This window comes from Salminus brasiliensis, chromosome 14 (genome assembly GCF_030463535.1).
Source record: "Salminus brasiliensis chromosome 14, fSalBra1.hap2, whole genome shotgun sequence".
In the NCBI taxonomy this organism is placed as follows: domain Eukaryota; kingdom Metazoa; phylum Chordata; class Actinopteri; order Characiformes; family Bryconidae; genus Salminus; species Salminus brasiliensis.
In genome coordinates this window covers 25,727,990-25,750,222 of record NC_132891.1, presented here as the reverse complement: position 1 = coordinate 25,750,222, position 22,233 = coordinate 25,727,990, and the positions used below count along the sequence as shown (strand labels likewise).

Below are 22,233 nucleotides of genomic sequence, written 5' to 3'. Positions count from 1 at the left end.
GAGAGAGAGGGAGAAAAGGAGAGAGAGAGTGAAAGAGAGAGAGAGAGAGAGAGAGAGAGAGAGAGAAGAATAACAACCTCTCTTTTACTTTCCATCCTCCCCTCCTCTCTCTTCACCCAGTGTTTTTTTTCATTCCCCTCTCCCACACTGCTTTTAAATTGCCTTTGAATTCTTCAGCTGTTTCAGTGTCTCACTCCCCTCTTCCCTTGGAAATTACTTTTTACCCTTTCTAACTTTGTCGTGCTGAGGAGGCAAGTCAGACCTTCCCTCCCTCCTGCAGTGGCCGCTGGACAGGCACACATTCTCTAACACAGGATTTATTTATTTTTTTTAGACCTTTTTGATTGATCTCAGGCTCATGGGAATTCTTATATACAGTAAGGTTTTAGGCACTTTAAACACTAATATTAGAATAAATACTAACAACTTTCACACAAAATGTGACAACATCCAAAACCTCTAATCGATATAATCTGGCCTGTGATTTCTTCCATTCTGTTAGTACTTTGCTCACTGTGTGTTACTGTACTGTCCCCTTTAAAACATACGTCATACTACTGTGTGTAGTCACATGACTCCCCTCGTCCAGATCAACTTGAAGGAGAACTCAGACACCAAGCCAAGTGTACCAACAATGATCATTCATTAATTGGTAATTATTCGTTCCTTAATTGTTATTGAGGTAAAATGTGCAATTAATCGTGATATTGATTTGAGGTGATATCACCCAGCACTGGGTTGTACATGCTTCTCATGGCAGTCTAGTATTATTTATAAGTATCTTTCAACACCTGGTTTGGTAATCAGTGGTTTATGATGTTAAATCAGCTGAGCTGGCAATGAAATTCAACAATTCCACATGGGGGGGGGGGCATCAAAGAGAAACCTGGTACTAAACTTTGCTCTTCAAACTAGCTCACACAAACTCCACTACTGTCTTCAAAATGAGAACTTCTTGTTACTTTTAACTGGATTTATGTTCTGTTCTGTAATGTGGAGTGTTACAGTACAGTACAAACTCATTGCAAATGTATTACAGAGATAAATGCTTAGGTGCTTAAAACTGTATATATTGTCCCTGTCACACTAAAATCTCTCCGAAATAGAAGTCAGTGTAAGAACAAATATTAATGTTGGGGCATTTCTATTGGTCCATACATTATTAAAAATTAAAAACAAGAGCAAATGCCACATCCACCTTGTCAAAAAGTGAACACTTCAATGATCTGCAGGTAGCTGTGTGTTACCTAACCCTAATCTTAATCACAGTAACCCAATACAATATCTTTGGGACACATACACACACACAAGATATTTTAAATTCCAATTCTCAGGTATTAGTAAGTGGAGTAACAATGCATATAAGCAACAACAGTGAAAATATAGTGTTTAATAGCAGGACTACATTCAAATCTGAATGAATTATGAATCATTTGATTAGTTTTCAGTTTTAGAATTTTTTGACAGGCCAATTCAACCGTCCAGAATAAGCCACCCGCTTGATGACCACCACCAGTTTTAACATGTTTAAGTCTAAGAGACTCCTTGTTTCCTCATTTTCCGACATAACATATTGTCACTGTCACGCAAAAACCTTGTACTTCTATTTTTATGTTTTTGACTTGGCAGTGGCTCTTTAGACTGTGTCAAATTTAATAGTGAAAGGATCAACAGAAATGCTCTAAAACTCCTTGAACTAAAATCTTTTTCACAATGACTATTGAAAGTTGAGGGGCCTGTGGTCCTGCGCAAGGCGCGTCGCAATGCTCATTGCTATCTTACACCTCGCCAACAGTCTATTCTTACGCCATCTGCCTGCATTGCTTAAATAGCAACGGTGCTTGTGAATATATCTACGCCGATGGGCATGGTGGTCTCCAAATGAGGTACAGGTGTTCAGGTACCTAAAGATGCCTAAAGATGGATAAAATAGGGCCTATAAGGTTTTTTATTAATTAATATAATATTCTTTGCTAATATAAAAAAACACATTTATTAATCCAGTTTCTGTCTGTGATGTTTGTAGTGCACAATTCCTAATACACAAACACCTTAAAATAGCATTCAGCACCAGGTGCTTTCTTCAGCGAGCACAGAGCAATGCTCCTCCGTGCTAATAAACTGTATGCTACAGATCCTGATGCTGGAGGATCCCTTTAAAAGCATAATAAACATGAAACCTGAAAGGTTAAAGAAACACACTCCAGCAGCGACGCCCCAAAAGCATGCAAAACAAAAGACAGTGTTTCAAAAGGGCAGGGGTGTGGATAGAACTGCAGCTGGACCCTGGGGTCATGGGGTGAAACTTCGTCAGCTGATCACCATCCTGTCTTTTTCTCATTTATTGATCGCTTTATTAGACACTCCAAAATGACCGCCCCCTCTATTAAACACGTACCCCCACACAGAGACAGACAAACGCACATAACACATCCAGTCACAGAATACACACATACACATTCTGTGCATACATGAATTCAGAAATTCAGTCCAAGCACATATAGGCCAATACATCACCTCCTCTGCATGCATTCTTCACACATACACACTCACGGACACACGCTCACACACTTGCACTGAACGCACAACATACAGAATCATGTCCAAACTGGAGTACACCCACGCATGGGTGCGCTCACACACACATATGAACACACACACACACATACAGGCGCACAAAGCCTTCACCATGAGTCCTCCTATTTGTGTCTACTCTTAAAAGGGTGTTTTATTTAGCATAAATGTTGAAGCCAAGTGTGCCTGGCTGCCATGGCAACCAAATTAAACTGAGAATTTCTTTGCAAGGAGGCATCAAAATTATTCAGCCCCTCTCTTATGAGGGAGAGATATAACAATGCTCTCCAGTGTTCTTTAAGCCGCCATTGTAACGTGACGCAATGTGACACGGTAATTAAACCACTGCTCATTTAAAAGCTCTCACATAATACCCGGGAACAAAGGGCGGCCATAGGAAACGCACACTTGTACAGATTTCTAATTGACTACGGATTTCCAAATCTGCCGTCAAACAATAAAGTCAGCGCACTTCTCTGATTTCCACCTCGCTGCGTGAGCACGCTTCATTTGCACAGCATTATTATTCTAAGTAGATTATTTGTTATTATTTATTAATGTGTTGTATTGCCGATGCACTGTGGTGCTAATTGGACGTTTGCATTGTCACCGGCAGGGATTATACCCTCATTCGTGGGCAAATGGACGCATTGAATACTAAATTGAGTGTCACGCACAGTCCGATGTCGCTGAATTACGCAGCAAGCGCAGCATGGGAACGCGTGTTGCGTGTAGGTGATGGTATCTGAATGGCATGCTTGTGTGTGTTATATGTGTGTGTGTGTTAGAAGGGTCACTGCAGCATGCAGGGAGCAAATGAGTAAAGGGGGAGATCGGGGTCGGAGGGTGAGCGGCTCTGTCTCCGCATGCTGGGTGTGTGCATGTGTGTGTGTGTGTGTGTGTGTGTGTGAGAGTGTTGGGAGTGGAAGATCCATTTTATTGATTGACTCTCGTGCCCCCTGCCCACAGATGAAGGCTGGACTTTCTCTAATGAATTCTTCCAACCCTTGCGCCCTCCCAGCCCAACTCCCCCACTCCACCACCTTAATTAACTCTGCCTGCCTCTGTATGCGTGTGTGTGTGAGCGTGTGTGTTTGTGTGTGACCTCTTTGCTTGTTTCTCTTCTCTTTCTTTCCCCTTTCTTTGTTTTCTCACTCTGACGATCTGAAAGGCAAAGTGTGCATGCTTCTTTCACTGGCCGCTCGATTATAAAACCCAGTGGTAACAAATACATGCTACATGTTTGTACACTTTGTACTCTTAAGAATATTAGGAGGTAAATGGAATTATCTGTATGTGTGATGGATCATGTATCTGTTCAGATACACACTCTGTTATTCTGTTATTCAGACTTACTTACTTACAGTACTGTGCAATTCACATTCATACAAAACACAGTGGTTTTACATCACTGTGTTCATTAGAGCATCTCATGAGAGTCAGATATTCTTTATAGTTATCATCCAACAGCTGGTTTGGCAAATCAGTGCGTTTAATTTCGCTTTAAGTCAAAATGAACCCCCTTCTAATGAATGCATTCTGCTACTTTAAGTCCGCACACACAGCTTCTGGAGCAGATCAACATGAACGTAGTGGCACCATGCCTAATGCCTTTCCTGTACAGTAGAGACAGTTTCTCCAACAAAAGCAGGATAAACAGGATGAACACCCTTGATTTTAGAAGAAACAATACATGGGCAGGTGTCCCAAAACTTTTGTCTATGTAGTGTATATCAAATCAGGTGAGCTGGAGAAATCTAGAAAACCCATCAAACTAGCTCTCAAGGTCACTTCAGTTCATTTCCATTCAGTACTTTTTTCTACAGCACTGTTTTACAGTGGCCATTGACACAAAGCATCTTTACACAAATCCGTAGCCCTTAGTGAGCAAGTTGAGTCTGACAGTGGCAGGGAAGAACTCCCTAACCAAGGAGGAAGAAACCAGGAGAGGAACCAAGACTCAAAAGAGGAACCCATCCAGAACATGCAGCAATACCATGACAATAGCAATAAAAATAATGAAGGAAGAAAGGACTAATGAATATACAACAGTGCTACGGCAGACATATTCATGAGAAGCTATGAAAAACAATGTCTAATGTTTGCAGCCATTCATAGGTGAGAGTAAGAATTGGGATATCCATACAAATGCACAAGAATTCTGGGAGCTATTACCAGGGGCGCTGCCAGGGATTTTGGGCCTCAATAAAAAGATATTACACTAGGCCCCACAACCCAAAGTGTGGTGTTCCTGTCAGTCACAGGTCCCAATACGGCACCCCTGGCTACTATTAAAGGCTGGCCCTATCATGGGCACGATCCCCGGTAATGGCACAACTGGCACCCCACATAGAGGAATGCCATCCTATGCTTTTCAGTATGTATGTCTGCCCTATCTGTATTGTACTCTCAGTTACCACAGCTGATAGTGCTGATGACCAGCTAACAGACACACCTGTGCTGGCCAACATCCACCCCCAAGCCATAGTGTCATCACGTTAGACCTCTACACCACTCGGAGTGCAGCAGTTGTTTTGTTAGGTTTTTGTTTTGTAACTACAGAGAAACACATCACTTTACTATGCCTGTGCTAATCGGCAACGAGTTACATCTTGTGGATGTAGTGTCATTATTTTGATAATTTCGATTTCATTTCATTTCCATTACCCCACAGGTCTTAACACATCTACATATCCACACAGGAGATACACCTTCATTCACAATCCAACCTTTATGTCCCATACAGCTTTCTCCTGAAATGAACCAATTCTTGTCCTACCCTCACAGCATGTGTGTGTGCTCGAGTGGGTGAGTGTGTGTGCGTCTGGCACAGAGTGTACACAAGGAGTCCGTTTGTACTTATCATACTTCACCGCTCATTCTAGAGCCACACACTTGTCTCTTGTCGCCCAAGCTCCAGGGAATACAGTGTAAACACACACCATGCTTCGGATCTCAGGAGGGACATGAGCGCTCACGTGTGTGTTAGTGTGTGTATGCATATGTGTGTTTTTTGAGGATATGTGAGTGTGGAGATTGGTAGCGAGCTAGCTTTTGAGTTATTATGGCCTGTCTTTAAGCTATAATTGGCTGGTGGATGGTGTAGTGTGTGTAGCTTCAGTTGGGCCTGATTTGGTTTTTTCGGTCGGCCTGTCAGCCTGGCTGCTTTGAGCCCAGCGCTGATCTAAAGTCACTGTGGAACGGCGTGACAGCTGTTTTGAACAGCCCCTCCGCTTTGGACTGTCAGCGCAGTCTAAACAGGCCTCCTTTCTCGCACTCACTAAACGCTGTTGTTTTTTCCCTCCATCTCGCTGTTTTTTTCCTCCCTGCTTTTCTTTCTTCTTGTCATTTACGGTACTGTGTGAGGCTCCATCCATCCAAGCGCACGTCCTTGTCTCCTAGACGAGGAAGGAGATGTTGTGATGGGTGCAGTGTGAGTCTGTGAGTGTGTGTGTGTGTGTGTGTGTGTGAGCAGCCTTTACTTCGTAGCTTAGGCCTTTATTTCATAGGAGAAACAGACACCCCTTTTTTTCTGAGAAAAGAAAGAAATTATCAAGTATTGCTTTTGATCCATTTGATGATTTATTTTGAGGCTCAGTTTTGTATTTTTAGCTGTAACTGAAGTCTATGCAGACTTAGTAGCAGATGCCAAGGCGAACGCAAAACTGTAGCTGTAATTGTTCCCACGTCAAGACGTCTTTAAAGTCATGTTTCTGTCTTCCTCTTTCTATAAATGTAGTTGATCACCCCGCATGTCTAGGGTTCAAAGTTTTACACTGAAGCTGTGAGGCTAAAACAGTTAACAGGTACGGGAATCAATGATTATGTACACCAACTAGCATCCCAGCGTGATGGGTGAAACGTGGGCTAGGTGGGTTCCAGGTGCGCGTGGGCTCTGAGTGGGTTTGTACATACATTTTTACTGGGACCCAGTTTGGCTTCCCAAATAGGACCCTTTGTTACAGCCAACCTTAATCTCCCATCTATGGACCCATGTTTAACCCCTCCTGGTCCTGATCACTGACCCTTGTGGGCTTCCATGTTTGGGGCTAACGTAGAACTCAAGGACAAAACGTTCTGGTTCCCAGTTGAGCTACCCATACAGGCCCCACATGGACATGTTAGCTGTGATTGTGCAAACCACTAATCTGAATCACTCAACACTTGCCTAAAACCATGGCGAGTTGTTAAGGGATCTAATACAGAAGTGTTTTTGTGTTTCTGACATAGTATGATATGCTAATATCTGTACAAAAAATGGCAAAAATACGGACATGATTCAGTCTGCATTAGCCAAGCTGCTGAAGCTATGCTCTATTTACTATATAGTGCACTACTTTTGGGGTTCATTTTGTAGTGGTGCCCAAAAACGTAGTGCTGACTTTTTCAATGCACGTCAATGTATAGCGTACAATAGATGTACATAGATGTGAAATACCCATAATCCATTGTGTTGTTTTGTTTGAAGATTTGCACGCAGCTTCTCTGGGGAAAACCGGCCTTCAAATTGCTAGCAATGAGCTCACACACACAATGACTATCCAAAATTGTTGACTACCTATAAGAGTTCTCTATATAGCGATCTGGATTTTACTTGTAGGGGAGAGTGGATAGGGCACCGTTTCAGACACAGCTTTGCTGTTTTACTATTTTTTGGTTTTATAACAGTATGTCATGCAGAAACCACAGAAGCAAGTCTATGTGAGATTGCTCCTTATGGTTTGAGGTAGTTAGAGGTTAGATGATTAGGCATGTAGCTAACACTGTAAATCTAAACCACTGGGCCTAAATCTTTTGCTGAGAAAAGTCTACATCAGATTCACGATGTGTTTTAAAACCACAGAATTGTTCACTGCTCTGCTCTCATAATGATGGATCCCTTTATCCTTGTAAATCGAACAAATCCCAGCTGAGAAAACATTGGTGTATGTCAGAATCTAAGTGGATTTCATTAAGAAATGTCTTCATTGAAGGATATTACCAAATAAAATTGAGTAAAAACTAATTACTATACCAATGTAAATCAACCAGTTACTTTTAGTATACAAATGATTTAACTTGATTAAACTGGATATTCTTAAAGAATGGTAGAACATCACTGAGATGTATTATGTATTCATGTATTTTGTTCAAATAAGATGTATTAGCTATTGGTCTTGTAGAACATCTCAGAGAATCAAATCTTGGCTGATCAGTCATCTTTAAGGTTCATTTCCAGACCACTTTGGCTTAAAGTTTTGTATTTTGACTAACTTTTCCTTGAACATGTTGTGAGCTCCACTACACTATGGTCTAGCAGCTATAACTTGTAAGTAAGTGAAATTAAATTTGCGTTCTAAACCAGTCACACCACACATCTCTCATCCTGTAGGTGCAGACGAGGCTGAGCCCAGTTCAGACAGCCGGGGAGAGCGGATGGACTTTTTCGTGAAGCAAGAGGAGGCGTTGGCCGGGGAGTCGGGATTCATGGGCTCGTCGCTGGCCGCGGAGAGGGAGGAGGCTGGGGGCCGGGGTCAGGAGCGAGGCAGCTCCGTGGCCAACCTGCGGGCGGCGCTGATGAGCAAGAACAGCTTGCTGTCTCTGGGGGCCGAAATGCTGAGTGAGGATAACCCCCTGCTGTTCGACTACCTGCCCAAAGGAGGGCATTCGCTGTCCCGTAAGTAGCAGCTTATTGTTCTGCTGTAGCTCACACACCATCTTCCTAGAGGATGTGTGCTCATGTAGACTCCCAGAGCCCCTCAGCTACTGTAGTACTGAAGGCTTCTGATTAGATGCGCTCTTGTAGTACGGGTAGATGATAGGGCAAATAATAATATCACAGCACTTAAAACCAGACCTTTTCATGATGCATAATATCTCTCTCTGTATTTGGTTTGCTGGGGTTTGTAAAGAACAACATGCAAAACACATGGAAGTATGAAAACTAGAACAACTCAGCTTAGACTGGTCGCTTTTTACAGTACTGTAATGTGTTATATTAAGGTACATGGAGCTGTCCAGTGTTAGAAGAAGTACTGATGGAAAGTGTATTGTCACTTAAATCGATCACAATAATGATTACCTATTGTCATAAAGTCCACCTATGGTGAGGCACTTGCAGGTGACAGCGTAGGTTCAGTAATAGGTTTCTGTGGGTTTGAAGTTCCTTTAGAAATGCCTTTGCCTTTGGAGAAAATAGAGGTTATTGTCATTCTCTAATAAATTTCGGTCCCTTCCTATTATTTGGTTCTGTGCTTGTTTTAGAGTGACTGTGTTCTCGTGGCTTTAGGCACAGGCTTTGTAATTGAATGTACTTGGGGATACTTGGTGATCAGACTGTAGATATTTAGTGGTAGCTGGTGAGTTTTGCACATCTGTGGCGTGTTTTAAATGGCTGTGAATTGTAATTCAATTTGTCTGAGCAATGTTTGCTTAATAGGGCTGTGTGAAAAAGGCCACATTTTAAATGCTGTTTGTCTGATTTTTGCTCTGTACTATTGTATTCTGTGTGTGTGTGTGTGTGTGTGTGTGTGTGTGTGTGTGTGTGTGTGTGTGTGTACGCGTGCGTGCGTGTTCACGATCACTCAGCCTTGCGGCCCCCAGAACCCTGTCCTTCCTAAAAATATTTTTTCACAGCCGTACAGATTATAGGTTAAAAGCTTTAAAAAATATTCAGACTTGTGTTTGTACTCTGTGCCTCTCTCTCTCTCTCTCTCTCTCTTTCTCTCTTTCTCTCTTTCTGGTAATTGTGTCTTTTGTGTGTTTAACTCCCAGTCTTTATCTTCTGTGTGAGAGAGGAGCACCAGAGGAAAACCCACAGCTACTCATACTATCCCTCAGGGCAGGCTCAAGTGTGTATGTGTGTGTGTGTGTGTGTGTGTGTATGTGTGTGTTCATTCTCTGGACTGGATTAAGGCTTAATGGGCACTCTTAAGGATGAAACACAGTTGCTGTCACTCAGGCCACCGGAGCTTTGTTTGGCAAACTCCAGCCAAAGGACAATAAGGAAGCATGTAATGCTCTTTATCTGATCGATGTGAAAAATGTGTTCTCCCTGAAGCCTTCAAAGTGTCTTATTTGTGCATAGAGAAATTACGAAATATGATACATAGTCATCTCCCAGTATGTGTTTACTGGAGATGGCACTGACCTTATAACCAGCTTTGGCATCAGGCCGGTACCAACAGAAAATGCCAGATCAAAAAAATATAAAGCGACAAGGTCATGTGATGGACACTGTAGTCACATGGAACCTTAACATAACTTAACATACCAAGAATTATCATTCTGTAGTTTTCTGAACTAGCTAATTTTGCCCACATTTGGTCTGTAACCATTTTTGTTTTTCTTGAGAAATAAAACTGAGAAGCTGCTGTTGTGTAAAAGCCACATCTTGGCTATTTATGTCAGTCTGTAGGGTAGTTTGAGTGGGTCGGAGAGGTTTGATCACGGTGTTTTTAGATTAAAGGGGAAATACACTAAATTTTCAACTTCTGCATTCAAGTGGTTAAGTTAGATCGTAAACAAAGTCACTCAGAGGTGGTTTGGTGTGAAACACTCTTTTGAGACCTTTAAGACTAATTGGCTTGAGAGAGTTTATTGGCTCTTTCCTGTAAGCTTTTTTTTTTTTTTAATAATTAACATATAATAACTCACAACATGTTGCTTTACTTGTGATTTTGGATAGTAAATAAAATGCCTTTTCTTTGTGTTATAGATATTGTGACCATTTGGTTCTTTTCACCACCAATATACACTATTTCACAATAGGAATAACTTTATTTACATTTGCAAGACTGAACATATGCACAGCTTCCGGATTAATTCAATTGAATTCAAAGCAGCTCATTTTACAGCCTAGTAGTTTTTAAAAGAAAACAAAGGATCACAGATCATCATCTTCAGCATTACTATCGGTATTGGGGGAAATCATGGTATTTTGCTTGTGTTTACTGTTGTAAAATCTCCCAAAAAAAGGGCAGAAGAAAAGAAAAGGAGGAACTCAACCGTACACACGCCTTCTCATTAATGCCTAACAGAAAGGATCAAGCAGCCCCACTTAAACAAACAGCACTGAGGCCTGAGGCCTGCCCGCTCCGCTGCATCACCAGCCACAAGCCACTCCTCTCCACAACTTCAAAGTGTGTTTTTTTTTTTTGCAATCCCGAGTAGAGGCATTGATTTAATCGAGCCGCGGGGTCGCGCCAGGTTGGCCTCGGCAGCTCGTCTGCTGTCGCACTCTCCTCCCAGCCTCTGTAAGAAACTGATCTCAGGTCGGGCAGCATGTGTGCTCAACTTTAGGTGTGTGTGCCTCCCTCTCTCACAGGCTGATCTATAGACTGTGACAGCGAGCTGCCAACCTGTCCACCCAGCTGTCACCGGCAGCCTCTCAGGGGAGATGCGCGCAGAGTGTTTGCGAATTTGACGCTCGCTGATACACACTCAGATGCCGGTTAGATCCCACAGTGCGTGTGGGAGCCGTATTACAGGGGACAGGCGCGGAAGTGAGATTGACGAGCGAGTTGATGGACTGAGGGCTTTTTTATTGTGCTGCATTTTGCAAGAAAATAAAGATGACAGGGAGGTGGCGAATCGATTTGAGCGTGTTTGTGCATGTGTGCATGTGTGCTTGTGTGCGGTTGTGCGTCGTTTTTGTTGCATTTTGTCAGGACAAAGAGAAAACTAGCACCAACCCACTATTTCAGGTACAAAACAGTAATCCTAGTGTTTTTATAAAAGCTACATCATACGTTTGAGTTCATCTCTTTGCAACTCAAAGGACTGAATACTAAAGTTATAGATTAGCCTTTGAAAATTCATATTACACAAATGGTCCAATAGTAACAAGTGATTGGTATGCTGGTTAAAAGAAGGCAGGGTTGGATTCTGAATTCTCTGTGAACTCCCGTCACAGATTACATGCCCATGTGGGGCACAACTGGCAAACGGAGAGTTTCGTCCATGGGTTCCATGTAACCCAGAGTACCACCAGGGTTAGTAATTGGACCTGGAAGGTTTAAACATGAGCCCCATCTGGTTGTACACTGCACATGAGGCCTAGATGAGACCCATGTGAGCTTAGGGTGGGCTGTAAAGCTGGAGTAACTCATGGACAAACCCACTCAGAGCCCAGGCCCACCTGGAACCCACCTAGCCCGCGTTCCACCAATGTGAGCCCAACTTTACATAATGGTCCATTTGAAAAGATTTGAATCCACGTTTTTCTGGAACATTTCTACTGGTCCATTCATCACGAAATGTTGGCACAATGTACAGAATTCCATTTTTCGTTGTGTCAAAGTGAAAAATGACAAAAATTGAGATACAAGGTTCTCTGACGAATACCTGCGCACAGACATTAAACATGGCTTTTAGCAGCATACCACAGCCCCTTTTTTCCTGCTTGAAAACACAGAGATGTGTATGCAGACAGGACTAAAATGTTTAGCCCACACTGAGTTCAGTGAAAAACAGTAGGTAATTCAGTCTGTAATTTTAAGGAAGATGGAGAAAAACACAGACACGGTCGATCCGGGCGGAAATAAAATCACAGAGGAGCTCCTGTGAAAGAGAGAATTACGCCAGGACCCCTTGTAAATTGAATCTGGTCCGAATAGGGCTTATGACCCCAGAATGGTTGTTATCCTGCAGGAGCTGTCCTGCCATCTGGAAACTTCTGCCATTCAGAGAATCTACAATTAGCATAATTACTAGAGACCAATTAACCTTGCTCTCAGCTTAGGATCGTTGAGTTTGTGTGTGAGCACAAACACGTGGGCACATGTGAGTTGGTGTGTAAGCGCATGCTGTGTTTCTGTTGAGTGTATCCTCTCAGAGTTCAGTATTAGGCACTAATTTGCACCTGTCTAAACTGTACATAATGTTTAATGTAAGGCTGCTTCATCTGAATATTCTTGCACATAATATTGTAACATTTTTGACAACGTATACTGATTCTGTGGTGGTGCTTCTGTTGATCACGCTGCGATCTGAAAATACAAGTGTTAATAAGCCAGCACTCCTCGTAAATTTAGTCAGTGTCAGAAGCACAAACTAAGCACTGACGAAACGGAACCAAATAATCCAATATTTTTCTAATGACTGGGAAATAAGCCAACGTTAGCCACATCGTTTGGTTATTTGTGTCCTGTAACTTATGATATATGACTTGCAGCCTGGTAAAAATCTGGGGATCTTTCAAATGGTTTGCAAACACTAGAGCCAACACTTGCTGAATAATTAGCTAAATTAGCTGCTGCCATTGCTGTTGTTGCTGTAGTTCCTCTAGAAAGACCTGAATACTGTAATGAACATTTCGCCTTAGCTTTCATTGTCTTTTTGTGTTTTTTTTTTTTGTTTGGTTTTTTGCATTCGTGAAAAGTTGCAGGTGGCTGTGTATTGGAGCACTTTCGGATCGTGTAGTGCTGAGTGGCCTTTCTCCTCGGTGCTCCTCTCCCATGGGTGTGCAGAGGCAGGAGGGGGTTAGTGAGGTGAACACAGCACTTAGCAGCCTGCCTGCCCTGCTCTGGCCCACTTCCTTAGAGAGAGAGAGAGAAAGAGAGAGAGAGAGACAGAGAGAAAAAAAAACCTTCTTAACTAAGTTCATCATCACTGTTGAAACTAAACTACCAAAATGCTCAATTATGTAACTTTAGAAAAAGAATGAATGCACATCCATGTAACCACTTCTTAACCCTAGTAATTCAAATTGTTGCGATAAATGATATACAAAAGAAAATAACAGATGAAAACCAATGAAGTTACAAGGTTGAAACCATCAATATCAGTTAGATTGTTAATATTACACAATCACATTGGTTTAAGCTGTCAGCCAATTCACAGTTTGTATTAAATCTAAATCCTAATCTCTGTTAAACTCATACACCTTGATTGAGAAAGTTTCATTTTTTTGTGGGATGTGATCCATAAATTCTACATTTATAATACAAACTCATAAACTTTCCTTCTCCTTGCAGATCTTGCTACTAGTAAACTCACTGACCAATTGTTAAAAGCACATATAATGGTGTTGGGGAAATGATCTGGGTGTGTAGCAGGGTCTATATTTGAATGCGTTGAATGCTATATTGAAAGCGTATCTCACTCTCAGATTGGCTGTCATTTTGGCCAAGGTTGATGGTTGGCTTATTGCTTCATTCCTGCAAGTGTTTCTTTTTTTCTGCCAGTTCATCTTAAAGTACCCCTAGAAGTCTAAAGTTATTTGTTAAATAATACAGAATTACATTATCAATTCAGTTTAATGAGAAGCAGGATAACATTTATCCTGTTCAAACTCAAAATTGGCTGAAAACTTAGGAATCTTTCAAATAACTGCAAGTGAGAATGATGAGAATATTTAAACAAAACATGGGAAGAGATGCATTTTAGTGCAAACACAATAATGGATTATTTACCCAATAAAATACGAGAGACCACAGGCCATGGAAGCAGACAACCTAGTATATCACACTCTCCTAATGCTTCTGAGGTTCACAGTCTAATCTGAGATGAGCATCAGCAGTTCAGCTTAAGCCATGAGGTGGAGCAAACAGGAAAAAAGGTGCCCTTTGACTAAGATCCTACACCGATCATGTCACACACCCTTTATCAGGCCACCAATTCTCCCCTTAACTCCTTCCTAGAAAGATTGAGGACCAATGTGGTCTTTGCAGCTGAGCTGGAATTGTGTAAATATGCTAACATGACAATGAACACGAATTCAGAATTCACCGATTAGCATGTCATTTGAATAATGCTAATTGATGGTTACTTGCCTTAATGTACAGTTAGCAACATTAGCATTTCTGATTGAATTCTTTTTGTTAATTGTATTACTGTTTTGAACACTCTGAACAGCAGTCTGAATGAAAGCCTTGGTTTAGTCATAAGGCTGATATTAGGGAGATGACTGAAGTGTGCTGTATGGATGCGCTGATGCAATTACTGTTAGGGATAAGGCGTCATAAAAAGACTGGAAAAATGGCAAAGGGGGCGGTTAACTGGAGATTAGAGCATGCTCCACCCTTGGCCTTGTGACCTTTCCTAGGAGAAGGGGGATGAGTGGTGTATGGGGAGGGTAGGTCAAAGATTGAGGTGAGGCCACTTTTATTTGAAAATACTCATATCGTGTTTGTGTTGCACACTGGCCGGTGTGTATGTGTGAGAGAGTGTATGCATTTTTGAGTGCGTATGTGTGTGTTCTCATGAGGAAATGGGAGTGCAGGGTGTGGGAGAAGAGCATTCCAGGAATCCATCCGTGGTCTTGCTTTACCGGAGTGTGTGCATCTGTCCTTTCAACACTTACCGCTCTTTACCCAACCATGCACACACACACATACACAAATGTACAGACAAACCGGAATATACATTTCATTGCAAAAAAAATCACGTACCGAATCATGAACAGGACGCAGCATGGAGGCTTAAATCTGTCCTAAGGCGCGGATTCTGTGAGCACTCTGAAGCTGTGAAAATAAATACAAGCTTTACAACATCAACATGCAAACTGTAAGCCAACCTCTTCTGGCGCACTCCAATAGGCCGCTATTCACTCCTTTCATTCAGTATCAAACCTTTAACAGCAGTGGAACAAGCGAAGGACTGAAGTAAAAAGTCAGTCGAAAATTAGCCTTTTGTCAGCTAATGTTACAATGTGGGGGGAAAAAAATGTGTGTGAATTTCCTGGATGGTCAACAGCACAGAGCCTACCATTCTACACCGCTCAATATATCCAGCAGCTCCTTTTTTCTTTTCAGATGGACCCTGTCAAATAACTTACCATGTTTTTCACAAGAACTTCAGCCATCTTTTCAAAACTCGATTTCTTTCACTCTCACACACAAGCACAAGCAAGCAAGCGAGTATATACACACACACACACACACACACACATATGCGGCCCTCCCTCGTGTGCGCACGTGGGAGGATGGAGAAGCGAAAAAGAGCGAGAGAGAGAATTCAACCCCTAACCCCTCTCCTCACAAAAAAAAAAGCCTCAACTTTTTTTTTCTCTCGTTATTTTATTCCTTTATTCCTCTCCTCCTCTCCCTCTCTGCTTGTAAAATGAAGTGGCTGTATTTGGCCCCTGAACCCCCCCCACCCCACCCCCACCCCTGCTGTGTGGAAGATGGCGGCTGCTCTGAGTGCAGGTGGGTGAGACTCCTTTCCTGTGCTCCCCAGGGTCTCACCGCTCCGATGGCGGCGGCAGTGGCGCCCACCGCCCCGGGGCCCCATTTGATAGCAAACGTGGGGTCTCCTCGTCCTCTCCTCCGTCCGCTCTCCCTCTTCTACCTCCTCCGCCGCCCTCCGAGGCGCGGCCCCTGGGGGCCTCCCTCGGCCTGCCGCTGGCCGGGGGCTCCTCGTACAGTCAGGATGTGGAGCAGGATCCAGAGCCCTCGCCCTCCGAGGTAAGTCGGCCATCAGCACACACTCATTGTACTCTCTCTCTTTCGACGTCTCTCTGTCTTTTCCTGTGTCTCAGCTCAGTAGCGGCGTGGTCTAGACTGGAGTAGTGGATATACTGTGATATGCTGATATAATCCAGGGTTATCAGACTAGACTAGACTAGTACTAGAACGAAAACCAGCATATAACCTACTAATGCTGCATTTTTGCTCATCAATTCTTGTTGCATCAGACACATTTAATCTGAGTATTTTCTGGTCAGAAAATTTGTGCATACTAAATTTTCGAATAATATTAATTATCCCTAATATTAATCACCCTTAAAAAAGGAGGGTGTCGGTAAAAAAGGCAATGGCTTTATATAGACAACCATGACAACTCAAAAGGACCATTTGAATGCATGAATGGTTCTTTGCATGGACAAATGGTTCTTAACATAAAAACTGCACACGGTTCTGTATAGAACCCCTTCAAAAGGTCTATATAGCACCAGCTAGGGTTTCCACTATTGATATAAGTCACCGAATCCTTTTTCTCTACTATGCACTGATAGCCAACATTAACTCCAACTAGGATCTGTCAGGTGGCCATTCAAGCACCCAGACAAGAGTGTCTCACTTAGAGACTGCTGCAGTAGAGTGGAAAAGCATTTTGCACTTTTACTAATCAGACAACCAGTCAGGCTGGGGCAAGAGGGAGAAGCAATTCTAGCGGTACTTTGTTAAAAAAGCTGGGTACTAACTGCACAATGTTCCATTACATTTCACATTAAAAAACACACACTACTCGCTACATTGACTAGCACAGTGTGCTGCGTTGAGACACAGCATTTATGTTGCTGAATTGCCTTTCTTTTTTTCCACCCTTTTTTTGTTTGTCTTTTCTTGTCTTTTACTTTCTCTCTGTCAACTTCTGTTCTCAAAAAAAAAAACAATCCACCTGCATGCGACTCCTCTTATGGCCCAGAACCCCAAGCTGCAGAACAGTCATCACGCATATGAAAACTCAAGCAGTTCAACCACACCAGCCAAGGGGCCACCACAGATAAGAAGAGGGGAGAGGCGATGGTGGGAATCAATAGGGTTGGACAATGAGAGGGGCGGGGCGAGTTTTGTGTTTTCTTGCACGGGTCCAGGAAATTGCATTCTCCCCGTGTGTTCTAAGGTGGCATTTGGTTTCACAGGACCTCCCTCCCAAGAAGCCGTACCATCTCTGTGGACAAGCCATCTGTTTGGTTAGACTCAAGCATGTTGCTTTTACATAAGGGAGGGGCAGGGAGAGAGAGGGAGAGAGAAAGAGAGGGGCAGAGGAAAGTGAGGGCGAGTCAGAAAAGGAGGGGGCTCTATAGAGATATAAAGGTGGATAGGTCACACCTACATACACTCTCAGAGCGAGGATGTGCAAACAAAAGTGCATCTGAACTACCACCCCCTTTTCCACACTCTCTCTCACAGACACACACACATACACACATGCACACCTCTTCAAAAACAAATATTGAATATCCTCTTGTGTCACGAGACAAAGAGCTTTCTACTTCTCTTTCCACCTGCTGTGTTCACTGAAAGACAAACCCGGGGGAAAGTCAGAGTATTAAACTGACCATACCCACCAACAGCAAGGCTTCCTCTAACAGACTAGCTCTTTCCTTTGTCTCTTTGTTTTTCTTGCTTAATGTTTCTTTCATTAACCATCTCTGTTGTATTTCTGTTCAGGGGTCCTGTCTGTTTAATTTTCTTTCTCATTTGTGTGTATATGTGTATATATGTGTGTGTTCATACAGGACATGAAACTGCATGCCACAAGAGTACACTCCATTATACAAGATGTGTATATAGCAGTTCGCTTTAACACTGTGTGCATATATTCTTACAGGAGGAGATGCAAGAGGACGAAGACAGTCCGGGTAACAGTGCAGGTATTTGTGAGTGTGTGTGTGTGTGTGTGTATGTGCATGTGAGCTGTTCTGGCCTCTCGTACCTTATCTGGCCCTCTCTGCATGACTGGCTGTTATTTTTCACATACATAAGCTCGTCTCCCGGTGTTAGTTCTCACCTCTCTCTCTCTCCTTCTCTCTGCCCCTCTCTCTCGCCCTCTCGCAGGCCTGGAGTGTGGCCAGGCTCCTATAGAGGAGGATCAGATGGTGGAGGAGCGGCGTGGTGTGTGTGTGGCGGAGGTGCGGGCCGGAGGGCTGGCCTGCTCCCTGTGCAAGCAACTGTTTAGCAGCCTGCTCCAGCTGAGGCAGCACGAGTACGGCCACACGCTCTCGCTCATGGCCCTGTCTCTGGACTGCCTGGAGCCGCAGCGCCCCCTAATGGCTCCTTCGTCCACCTTGGAGCCCCCTCCGCCACCGCCGCGCTACCACTGCTCACGCTGTCCAGCCAGCTTCACGCTGAAGTCCAACGCCGACCGGCACGAGAAGACCATCCACTTCAAGCGCAAACTGATGCGCTGCCCGTACTGCCTCAAGCACTTCCGTGACCGCACTGACCTCAACCGCCACCTGTCGTCCGTGCACTCCAGCGAGCGCGTATATACCTGCCCGGCCTGCACCCGCGCCTTCAGCACTCAAAAGAACCTGGCCACCCACACCAAGGTCTGCTGCCAGGCAGGGGCCGCCCCCATAGAGCCACTCTGGAATTCGCACGCCCTCAGGGAAGAAGTCCATTCTGACCTCAGGCTAGACCATAGTGCGGAATGATGGCTGGCTCTGTGTCTTTGTTCCACCATAGGGGGCCAGGTCTTCTAGTGCATATGGATGTGTCCTCATACACTTGAAAACCGATGCATTTATCAAGTTACATTCAAATATCTGACAAAGGTGTAAACTCTAGTTCCCTGTTATGCGTGTCATATCATATGACACCAAATGAACACGAATGAAATGACCAATATAGCATTGAAGCGTCCCATGCGATAGATATAGATATAAATTGGTACTTAATAAGCCTTACAGAAAAGATAACATTAATTTCTGTAGGGTTATAAATACAGTACAGTTAATAAGAATGCATCGTTTTAGCACAGCTACCCAGCATCACCTAAACGTCTGTCCCTTTTACAGTACAGTAAACACATCATTAAATATCAGTTTGAAATATTGGTGAAATCTAAATGTCTGTCCCTCAGATACTTTTTAAGGCAATTATCTTCCACTACCAATATGATACCGATTTCATTGTGCATTTCTAATATATTTACCAGTTCCTGATGATTATCTAAACAACTGGTAGTGTCAGTTTGGTGGTGTGACAAGTTTAGAAGTTAAGGAGTTGATGCAGACCATTAGCTCAGCACAGTTTCAGAATTCTCTGCTTAAACTTAAGCACACCTGATTCAGCTCAGCATCAGTTTAGTTTTAATAGCAGGCTTAGTTGGTGTGTTGTACTGTGCTGGGCTCTGGCCCTCAAGGACCAGACTTGGATACTCATGGTCTGCCCTCTAATTGCTTCAACACTCAGTTTGACCTGTAAGTAATAATGAAGACACAAGAGTATCACCACAAAATCTACTCAGGGGTTCCTTAAAAGAACTGATGCCTATTTTCGGCTTTAGCACTGAGCTTTGTACAACCAAGCTTTGTAATGTATTTGTACAAGATGTGTACAGACTTTGTAACATATATGTGAATATTTGTGAATTAAACTCTATATTCTATATATATATATATATATGTGAATATTTTTATATGATTACTGGACATGCACCAACTGCAGCAGCTTTGGGTATTGATAAGTGCAACCTCTATGCAAGGACAAAGACAAAACATTGACCTTATCTTACGCCCAGGCACCTGTGTTTGTGCATTGACTTCATTTCATACTAGGCACTAATCAGACAAGAGAACGCAGTGATCTCAGTGAAATGGATGCCAGTATGACCAGTGTTTGGGTGGCTCTGTTTCTCAAACCCTCGTCCCACTCATTGTAAGAATGCAAAACAGAGCTTCTGTTCCAGTGTCCCAGTAAGGAACTTATCTCCTAGTGTGTCTTTGAGTAGCCCAGGTTTCAGATGGAGCTTTAACTTAGCTGACCGTTAAAGTGTTATTTTCTGGAAAAGTTCTGCCTTACGCAAGCATACCCTCGCTGTGGGGTCTGGGGAGCTGCGCGTTGTGCTGCCCCCTGCAGGAGGAAAGTGCAATCTCCTTGTTACTCCTTCCTGTACGATTCTATAATTGAGTGAAGTCAGATGATCAGGGATGAGGAGGGTTAGGGGTAGACCTTAAATCCCTCAGCCAGCAACGTCCTCACTGTAAGCCTCTGTGTGTGTATGTGTGTGCGTCTGTGTGTCTAAGCACAGCTGAATAATGTCAGTAATTGGCTCAGCATGGCCCTCACCCCGGTTCACCCCCGACCTCGGAGATAAAGAGGATGTGGGAGGAGAGAAGTAGAGTCATTAAGGTCGCGGGTGCCCTAGTAACCTCCATAAACCTCACTGACCCTACAATAGAGTTTATGTCAGAGCCACAGGAGAGAAAGGAGGGGAGAACATGGGGTATTTAGGAGAAACAGTGGCCTAGTGGTGTTACAGTTAGGTCTAAATCACAATCACATTTTTGCAGGCTCGCTCATCTTTTGAAAAGGAGGGCTTCTGTGGACTATATTTTGATTTACTGGTTTCAGAAATGTTTATTTTGAAAAAAAAAAAGCATATAAAACAGAACCTGGTGCAATGGCTTGCCCGACACGTAGCTTTAATTATTGATTCAGAAGATAAATAATTGTTCAGTGTTTGTCATTTGCAAGAAATGTGCAGCTGTTGAATGCAACCACTGAATTGTCAGTGATAAAACAGCTCCAGTGGGAAAATAGGAGTCAGTTAGAGCTTAGAGCTACCTCGTTTTCTAGCGCTGGGGTGCTCAATCCTGGTCCTAGAGATCTACCAACCTAGAGAGCTTCGATCCACCACACTTGGTTGGAGTTAAACTGTGCAGGGTGGAAGATCACCGGGACTTAAACTGGGCACTCATGTTCTAGAGCATTTTACAGCTGTTAATTTTGGATATCATGTCTTGGCATAGGCATATTAGGGAGAACATACAGGTCTATGTGGATATGCACTGGAAACGTCTGTAATGGTGCCTAGTCATTCATTTTGAAAGCATTTACTAGGACACCTATGATTATCAAACAGATTGGGATAGAGAAAATATGTGGATCATCTGGGGTTTACTGATAACCACTGGCTTATAAAACATTACGGTAATGAGCCATAACATTAAAACCATAAGGTGAAGTCAATAACATTGATTATCTTGTTAAAATGGCACCTGTCAAAAGCACTGGAACTGGCTGATGTGTTGGAAGCAGGAAAATTAGTAAGCGACTTTTACAAGAGCCAAATTGTGATAGCTAGACAAGTTAGTTACAGAATGTCCAAAATGTTAGGTTTTGTGGAGTGTTCCCATGCAGTGCAGTGGTTACATCCAACCAAAAGTGGTTCAAAGAAGGACAACCAGTGAACGAGCGCCTTAGGTCTTAGTATTCAACGCTCACTGATGCACAAAGCCTAGCCCATTTGATCTGGTCTCACAAAAGACAGACAGCTGGAAACGTTAATGCTGGTTATGTCTTGTGGGGTCCCATGCATTGATGGGTCTGAGCTGTTTTGGTGGAACGAAGGGGCCTTCACAACATTAAGAAGGTGGTTGTACTGTTATGGCTGATTAGTGTCTATTCTAAGCAGATATTGCAGTGATGGAGAAGGTGGGTCTTTTCTCATTCCCATGTCTTTCAGTGAGCTGTCCATATTATATGGTTGTTCTGCAAGTTTCTTGTTGTATAATTGGTTCTTGTATACAAACCTTTGGTGTATTTGGAAAACACCTATCCGATCTATGCCAAAGTATTCACTTTCAAGGTATTGAAAGTGGTATAACCTGAAATGACAAAACATGGTATAACCACTGGTGCTAGACTGAATGTTGGAGGCATTTTATGGAACTCACTATTTAACTACTATGCAAAAATGGAAAAAAAAAAAAAAAAAAAGACAACAGGGAACTTGAACTTCTGTGGAAGATCTGGAGACGTTCTCCTCAGGGAAAAAAAGACGGATCGGCTCCTGTCACATTAAGCGAATGAAAACCATGCTGAAAAGCCCTTAAGGGATTTTATAGTATGTGATGCAGCAATCACTGCTGTATTGTTTGCACTGTAACTTTTGTTAACAAAACAAAAAGAACGTTTTCATACCAAATACTGTTATCTTTTTTTAGCAGTTGTGTAAATGTTTGTTTGTATCTTTGTAGTCAATAAATTTTCTTGTGAATCTTCG

General features: G+C 42.9%; 2 protein-coding genes across 3 annotated transcripts in view; both read left to right on the top strand.

Annotated features, from left to right (window-relative positions):
* Positions 1-22,233, top strand: part of LOC140577226 (zinc finger and BTB domain-containing protein 46-like) — a 79,769-nt gene that overhangs the window by 50,453 nt on the left and 7,083 nt on the right. For both annotated transcript variants that reach the window (XM_072697092.1, XM_072697091.1), the window contains exon 4: positions 7,946-8,230. In XM_072697092.1, coding sequence (XP_072553193.1) covers positions 7,946-8,230 — 285 coding nt within the window. The remainder of the gene's footprint in view (positions 1-7,945; positions 8,231-22,233) is intronic.
* LOC140577422 (uncharacterized) lies at positions 15,680-22,198 on the top strand. The gene is made up of 4 exons (XM_072697402.1): positions 15,680-15,701; positions 15,733-15,959; positions 17,833-17,875; positions 18,060-22,198. Exons 1-4 carry the CDS (start codon positions 15,680-15,682, stop codon positions 18,656-18,658), a joined length of 891 nt encoding a protein of 296 aa, XP_072553503.1. The 3' UTR covers positions 18,659-22,198.